The 8225-nt window shown below is 56.9% G+C and overlaps 1 protein-coding gene across 1 annotated transcript in view; it reads left to right on the forward strand.

Annotated features, from left to right (window-relative positions):
- Positions 1 to 8225, forward strand: part of CTBP2 (C-terminal binding protein 2) — a 168837-nt gene that overhangs the window by 148343 nt on the left and 12269 nt on the right. Inside the window, exons 4-5 of the mRNA XM_010859571.1 lie at positions 7572 to 7726; positions 8057 to 8215. Of these exons, the coding sequence (XP_010857873.1) occupies positions 7572 to 7726; positions 8057 to 8215 (314 nt within the window). The remainder of the gene's footprint in view (positions 1 to 7571; positions 7727 to 8056; positions 8216 to 8225) is intronic.

Genomic DNA, 8225 nt, shown 5'->3' on the forward strand with positions numbered 1-8225 from the left:
CCCCCCGCCCCCAGCAGAACAGAGGCCGTCCCAGAGTGACTGCGGAGGGCTGTGCCTGGCTGGGGGGGCCTTTGCATCCTTCCCCTGGGGCCTCCCTACCTACATCTCCCTGCTTCTTTCCACGCTCACAGTGGTGGTGTCACATGTGGAACACTGACCTTCACTTCCTTTACCCAATCAAGGCCACTTAGCATGGCCGGCAGATGTCAGCTAGCCTTGCAGGGCGCCCCACGGGGGTCAGCAGGGAGTCTGAGACCAAGACCGCTGGGGTTGATTAGTCATGCCTGCCATGAGCGCCGTGGTTGTGTATCTGCATTTGTCATCCAGGTCTGCTTTCCTCTCCAGCCCTGAGCACATGGCCATTCAGCTCCAGCCTGCATCGAATTGCAGGATGTTCCGATCTCGCTTGGCCTGTATTAGACGAGTGGACTTCCACATCTAGGCTCAGATAGAAACTGATTTCGTGTTTCTGATTTTGTTTTCATTCTTATTTTTTGGCTGTGCCGCATGGTTTGTGGGATCTTGGTTCCCCAACCTGGGGTTGAACCCCGGCGTCTCCCGGCAGTGGAATTGCAGAGTCCTGGCCACTGGACTGCCAGGAAATTCCCTCCTGTTCTGGATTTTGAAGTATCTTGGGGAAAGCTGTTTTTTCTATAAGCCAGACTCTCTGTGCATGTAGAGTTCCCCGAGGAAAGCATCCGTGCCTGTACCCTCACTGGGGCCTAGAACCAGGCCAGGCTCTCACATGGCAGAGCTTGGAGGTGAGAAATCGGGAAGGAGTGGGGATGGATTGGATCTGAAGGTCCACTTTGAGGGCAGCCGGAAGCCTGTGAACCAGTGTCCACTCCAGTAACTGCCTTTTGCTTCCGCCACTGTGGTTCCAGCAGGTCCCAAAACTGCCCTCAGGCTGTAGGTGCACTGCTCCTTGCTCATCGCCTCCGTCCCAGGACATTCCTGCCCAGGATCCTGGGACATTCCTGCTCGGGATTCCAAGCCAGTGAGAGAGGGCTCACTGCCACTCGGGCCAGGTAGGGCGCAGGATGGAGGCTGAGTGCTGGAGCAGGTCATGTTGCGATGCAAAACTAGGTGTGAAAAGCGAGCCCGCCAAAGAAAAATTGGGTTCTCCGGCGTGCCGGGAGAGCATGTCTGCACTTGACCAAGTTTTCAAAATCAAACTGCAGCCTGGCCACATCCCAGACTGGCCCGGAGAAAGCGGACGCGGCTTCCTGAGCCTGGGACAGCTGCCCAGGGACACCGCAGAGAAAAGCACTTTTGCCAAATGAAAAGGCAGATAGCAGTGTGGGAACAAAGATGAGGTTTCCAAAAGTAACTGCACTCTTTAGCGCCACACTTAGGAACACACATCATTCTGCAAATCCCTGCCTTGCAGCTGCTCTCTGAACCTCCCCTTCACCTTCTGCTGCTGCCGTGGTCCCTGCCATGAAAGGCGAGGGGCACTTCTTCAGGTCAGGCACCTTCTTGGGGTGTTGGGGACAGTCACTGCCTTCGCTCACTTTCCAGAACTGCTTTCTGAGTAAGCTCCAGCCAACTACAGAACGTTTGTTGTTAACAGTGTAGAACAGTTTTCATAACATGGATAAACATGTTTACAAAGCAAGGGAAGCCCGCACCCGATGAGGCTCCACAACCTCCTTCCCCAGGCAGGAGTCTGCTGTCCCAGGCCGCGGGTGGACGAGTAGACCCTTCAACACAGCCACGTTTGCGAGTTGAAAGCCGAGTCTCGGATAAGGGCTCGTTTCTGTCCCAGGGTCAGCATCTGGTTCCCACTTGGCCGCACGAGTCACGAGCTGCAGCTCCAGGTCATGGAAACGCCAGCCCATGAAACATGCTGCTCATCAGACATGGGATCTGATTCTGCGTCTGACCTTCTGAGGATCAGAACTGACGAACCCAGCCAAGAAGGATGGGGCCGTGCTGGGTTGCAGGAAATGGCCTTTTAATTGGGGACCAGCTGCATTTAAGGGATGGAGGGGAGACGTGATCAGATCCTTGCGAAGTGATCTGGGCTAGAGGGCGACAGGTGCAGGCCTGACATGTCCCTCCCCACCCACTCCAAGCCTTTGGGATCTGCATGGCCACATCTCCCCGTTCTCCCCAGGGCCACCTGCATGTGAGGATGGGAGCCGCCTTCTACCTTCCAGGCCCCCGTGCAGGTCCTGGGAGCCAATGACCAGCTGGTTGATCGTCTCCCCATCCTCTTGCTGAGTTGGGCAGAGCAGTGTGTCTTGTCTCGGTCTTTCTGTGGCCCCACGCAGGTCTCCATGTGCTGGCCTTTCCGGGTGCTTGCTCAGGGTGTCAGCTGTCAAGACCAGTGGTACCGCGCAGAGAATCCCGGGCAGCAGGGAAGACCTTAGGATGGACTTGGGATGCATGGCAGATCCTCTTCTCTCAGGGGTCCCAGCCCCATCTGTGCGTCCTGTGAGGCCTCAAACGGCAGCCTCGCTGTACCTGCCCAACCCCGTCTGTGAGCAGAGAGGTGACCCTGTACAGGTGTGGCCGTCCACACACGTGACTGTCATCCATTATCCTGGCCAGCCTGGCTTTGGGGACTCTGAGGTTGCTGCAGTGTGGAGACACTTCCTAAAATCTGGTCCATTGTTAAAAGAGGCCTCTCTGCCTGCTGGGTCAAACATGATTATTAGAGCCACTATCTTCAGGGTAAAATTGTTCAATGACTAAAATCCGAAAGCTGCAAAATCACGTCTCAGACAGTTTGGTTCTTAAGTTGCAAGTGACAGAAGCCAACCTTTAGAAAATGATGCATGGTTCTGTGGAAGGATGTCCGCTGAACTCACTCAGTGTCCAGAAAGGCCAGGAAATACGCCACAGGGCCACTCTGCATGGCATGAGCACGTCTTCCCATTTTTTCGACTGCAGCCCCGTCAGCCTGGGGGAAGGAGCTGGTGCTGTTTTCCAGAGGGCCACTCTGCATGGCATGAGCACGTCTTCCCATTTCTTCGACTGCAGCCCCGTCAGCCTGGGGGAAGGAGCTGGTGCTGTTTTCCAGATAAGGTGGCATCAAGGCTGGGGGCCCGAAGTTTACCGACGTCTCCCAGGGGCCCTCCCCTTTCCAGCTTGGAATTCATAGAGTCCTTTGAACTTGGCATTCACTGGACTGCTGGTCACTCTTAACAAACCTCCAGCAACTCAGCCTGGTGTGGTCTTTGTTTTCCACTAAGTGTGTCTAATTGCACAATTATTTGTGTGCAGCTGCAGCTCGAAGCAACGCCAGGCCTGGGGCAGACATCAGAGGTAGCCTTGAGCTGGGGCGCTGCGTCCCTGCTTGTGAGGAAGCAAGCCTGAAACCAGCAAGTAATTGACACCAGGGGAGTCGGCTGAGCTTTCTCTGCCCTGCAGACCTAATGCTGGATGAGCTGTTGAAAGTGCACTGATACGCCTTCCGAGGTGTGTCCAGGTGCAGTTGGAATTATTCTGAAATGGGTGGAGTGAGTTCATCAACGGGAAGGGAGACTGGAGAAGGGCAATGGTCAGACTGACTTGAGGGCCGCCAGGACCCTCTGATCCTCCTCATCAGGTGCTTTCTCGGCCTCTGCTGGGTCCTTGGTCCCTGAGTTTCAGCTTCAGCATCAGTCCTTCCAATGAATATTCAGGACTGATCTCCTTTAGGACGAACTGGTTGGATTTCCTTGCAGTCCAAGGACTCTCAAGGGTCTTCTCCAACAACACAGTTCAGAAGCATCAATTCTTCGGTGCTCAGCTTTCTTTATAGTCCAACTCTCACATCCATACATGACCACTGGAAAGAACCATAGCCTTGACTATACGGACCTTTGTTGCCAAAGTAACATCTCTGCTTTTTAATATGCTGTCTAGGTTGGTCATAACTTGTCTTCCAAAGAGCAAGCGTCTTTTAATTTCATACAGTTAAAAATGTTTCAAGTTGCCAGAAGCACTGGAGAATGTCTCAGTTAATGTGAGGTGAGATGTAAAGTCTAATTGCTACTTCATCTTCCTGGCATTTCCTGGGCTCTTACTGGGTTCCTCCAGCAAGACTGTAGGCACAGTGGGTTCTGGGCACAGTGGCTTGAAATTAACTGGATTCTGAAGCATGCGGTTGATGAGTCCCATCTGGAACTGAAGGAGCATTGTCTATCCAGCATGGCCCCTTTGTAGAAGCCAACCTTGACAGTGACCTGGCTAAGCCATCTTGTCTTCAGTGCTGGGGGCCTCATGTGGCCCCCTTAAAGCCTGGCTCTACACTGTGGTCCCTGCACTTCATCCAGAATACCTGTGAATCTCGCCCATTCCCACGTGCCAGCCAGCCATCCACCCTCAGCATCCTTCCCCAGCCTTGGCACCTGAGCCTCACGGTCCCCTTTGCATCTCTGACTCCTGCCTTACCATAGAGAGCTTGAAGCGGATATCTGAACCTCAGGCTTCAGGAAGCCCATGGGTCTTGTGCGTTCTGCATGCCCAGCCTGAACGAGGGCAAAGGGTGGGTTACGCCAAAGAGAAAGACAACCCAAGTCAGGGAGGGAGGCAATCGCTAGGCAACCCAGAGTTTGTTTCCCAGGTAACGGGATGCATGGACTGATGCTGTGGATGGACGCGTTGCAGCAGTGGCCCCTCAGCCTCTCCAGATGCCTGCCTGGTACCCACTGTTGTTTTCCCTTGTGATGACTTTTTAATTAACTGCTTGGATCTCTAGTCCTGACCATGAACTTTACAAATGTTGTCTGGTTAACCCTCCTGACAGCACACACCGCCCCCCAACCCTGCAGTGAAGTTGGGGTGTTCTTCACCCAGTGAGAGGAATAGCCTGGGCCAAGTGAGCACGTTTGCCCACGAGGTCCTCCAGGAGCCCAGCCTTGGGCTTTGTAGGAGGTGTTGGGGGCGAGGAGAAGCTGGAGGAAGAGAATGGGTCCTTTCGGGCTTGTCTCGCCATCTCACTCTCAGGGTGGGTGTGGACCCCAAGTTGGCACCGGCCGCCCCCGCCCCCCACCCCACCCCAACTGTCTCCTCCGGTGAAGTACTTTCCACCTTGTGCTTCTTCCTTGTCTGCTAACAGGACAGCAGTGCCGTCTCAGGGGTGAGGGGAGGGTGTGGGGTGCCAGGTGACATCCCTGCTCCCCACTTCTCCCTCTGCGGGGTGTCCAGGGATCCTGTCTGCAGATGTCGTTCTTGGTCTTTGGGGTATGTTATCCCCATCTGCACACAGCACCTCGGCTCTCATGGACCTTTCCATTGGGGGCAAAGCAGGATGCTCGTGGGGTGCGCACCAGCCCCCCCAACAAGCAGCTGGCCTCAGTGCTGTGGGATGTGGGCTGGGGACCCTGTCCCCACTCGGGAACTCAGCTTTACTTGGCCACCGCCCCTCTTGGGGGAACCAGGTCCCGAGGAGGCAGTAAAGGTCTGGCTGCCACTTGAGGGCTGGGAGGGACCTTGATCACTCGTGATCCCCAGCCAGGCGCTGCCCAGAGGTAGCCTGCTGCCCCCAGCCACCCCGGCTGGTTCTTCCCAGGCCAGAACAAAAGGCTTTTCTCTGCTAGAGTTCAAAGAGACGATTGTCTCCTAAAGCTGCAGCTGTGGCGTGGGAGCACCATCCAGGACACATCCAGGTCGTGCGGGCGCTGGGGGGCCGGGTCCTGAGCCCTGGTGGCCGACTGAGGAGGGGCCTCACCCATGGCCATCTCATGGCAGCCGCGAGGGGAGCCCTTTCCAGCAGTTCTGGGCTGGGAGACCAAGGTCCTATGGGTGAGCACGTCAGCGGCTCCTGCTTTGGCCTTCGGGAGCCTGAGTGAGCCCGGTGCTGAAGAGGATAAAGAGATTCTGTGCTCGGCCTGGCCCTGGTGCAGTGGCCATCGTCAGAGTTTATCTGAACATCTGAGAACCTCAGATGTTTGGAAGGCTGTCTTGGGACCTGTGATCTGTGATACCAGCTGACTTGCACTATGGTCCTTTGAAAAGATTCATTTGTCAAGTCCCCGGCAGGCCACCTGCCCCCACCACCCAGCACACCCCAGCACGCACACACACACGCACGCGCACACACACACACCCCCCCACACACACACACCCCCTTGTGATTTGATAAGAAAACAGGAGTGGCCCTGTCCTGGCCACCTGGTGCTGTAGTTCCTCCTGAAGCCCAGGGATGGGTCGTGGTGATTTAACATAGTGAAAGTCGCTCGGCCGTGTCCAACTCTCTGCGACCCCATGGACTATACAGTCCATCGAATTCTCCAGGCCAGAACACAGGAGCGGGTAGCCTTTCCCTTCTCCAGAGGATCTTCCCGACCCAGGAATCAAACCAGGGCCTCTTGCATTGCAGGCAGATTCTTTACCAACTGAGCTATCAGGGAAGCCCAGGAAGGTGATTGAACATGGGGGCCAAAAATCCAAGACCTTCCAGTGTGAACGTGAAGGGAATGGTTTGGTCATAGAGGATGAGTGGCCCTGGGCTGACGTGTGTGCCCCGATGATGGGTCCCCACAGCGGAGGGCAGACCAGTCCTCCGTCATTTGGGTTGGAGGCACGGCGCCACTGGAGAATGTGGCCTTAGGCAGCGTGCGGGCAGGCCCGCCCCCTCGCCAGCTGTGGGGCCAGCATCCTTTGTCTCCACTGGAACCATCAGCACATGAAAACAGCTCTGGCTGGTCTAGGTAGCTGACTTGCACTGTGGTCCTTTGAGAAGATTGCTTTTGTCAAGTCCCCAGCAGGCCTCCCGCACCCCCCATCACCACACCACATGCACACCCCACACACACACTCACACTCTCATACACACATGCCCCTTCTCCACCACCTCAGACTGACTGCTTCTCCTCACCGAGCCCAGTGAGAGGGTGCACGTTGCCCAGGGGTTTCCTCCAGGAAGCTCTTACAGGATGTCGTTTAGTCGCTCGGTCGTGTCCAAGTCTTTGTGACCCCGTGGACCGCAGCACGCCAGGCTCCTCTGTGCTCCACTGTCTCCCAGAGTGTGTTCAGGTCCATGTCCCTTGAGTCGATGATGCTATCTAACCATCCCATCCTCTGTCGCCCCCTTCAATCTTTCCCAGCATCAGGGTCTTTTCTAATGAGTCGGCTCTTCGCATCAGGTGGCCAAAGGATTGGACCTTCGGCTTCCTCCCGCAGTATGCTGGCGCCCTAGCGTGTCCCTCTTGTTTCACTTCGGCACATGTCACGCGTGTTTAGAAGGGCAGCGGGGCCTGGCGGGGACAACAAGGCACAGCATAGGGGCCAAGTGAAGTCTGTTCTACCTCCAGGAGCCGTGGGCTAGACCCCCTCGGATGTCCTGAGGTCTCTGGGTCTTGGAGGTTTAGGGGCAGCCCCAAGGCTGTCCCTGGTGGCAGCAGCGGGTGTGGGCTTGACCCGATCCCACATGGCGATAGAGCTGGCCGCATGTGGCCCCGTAGGGGGGCATCTTAGCTCCTCTGTCAAAATAAGCTGCTCAGATGTTCCTTCTCTGTCTCCTGGGCTGGTCCCAGAATCCTCCCAGGAGGGACGCACGTGGATGCTGGAGTTGGGGCACCTCCCTGGGGGATCCCCGGCCACTTGGCACACGCACCCTGTCCCTTCCCTCCTCCTAGGTATACGCCCCCAGATCATGAACGGCCCCCTGCACCCCCGCCCCCTGGTGGCGCTGCTCGACGGCAGAGACTGCACCGTAGAGATGCCCATCCTGAAGGACCTGGCCACCGTGGCCTTCTGCGACGCACAGTCCACCCAGGAGATCCACGAGAAGGTGGGCCCCGCTCCATCCTGCCCGCCCGGCTGGGGTCGCCCCTTAGATCAGGTGGCAGCAGCTGGCACTCAGCGAGCGCTCCTGCCAGGCCCCACTTCTTTCTACCCTGGTCTCGGCTGGCCAGTGCCTTGCCCCTCGTCCCTGAGGCTGCCCCCTGCCCCCATTCCCTGGCATCACCCAGAGTCACCAGCAGGCCCCCAGAGCCCCACCAGGGCCCTCTCCCCTAGGGGGATGCCGTGGACACCCAGGCCGCGCCCTCACCGGTCATCTTCCTGCCAGAACTCAAGGGCGATGGGGGCCTCCAACTGTGCTCTGCTCGCCCCTTCACAGGTTTTAAACGAGGCAGTCGGTGCCATGATGTATCACACCATCACGCTCACCAGGGAGGACCTGGAGAAGTTCAAGGCTCTGAGAGTGATCGTGCGGATAGGCAGCGGCTATGACAACGTCGACATCAAGGCTGCGGGCGAACTCGGTAAGTGTCCGGCGGTGCCTGCCG

This window comes from Bison bison, unplaced genomic scaffold (assembly GCF_000754665.1).
Source record: "Bison bison bison isolate TAMUID 2011002044 unplaced genomic scaffold, Bison_UMD1.0 scf7180017864456, whole genome shotgun sequence".
Taxonomy (NCBI): Eukaryota; Metazoa; Chordata; class Mammalia; order Artiodactyla; family Bovidae; genus Bison; species Bison bison.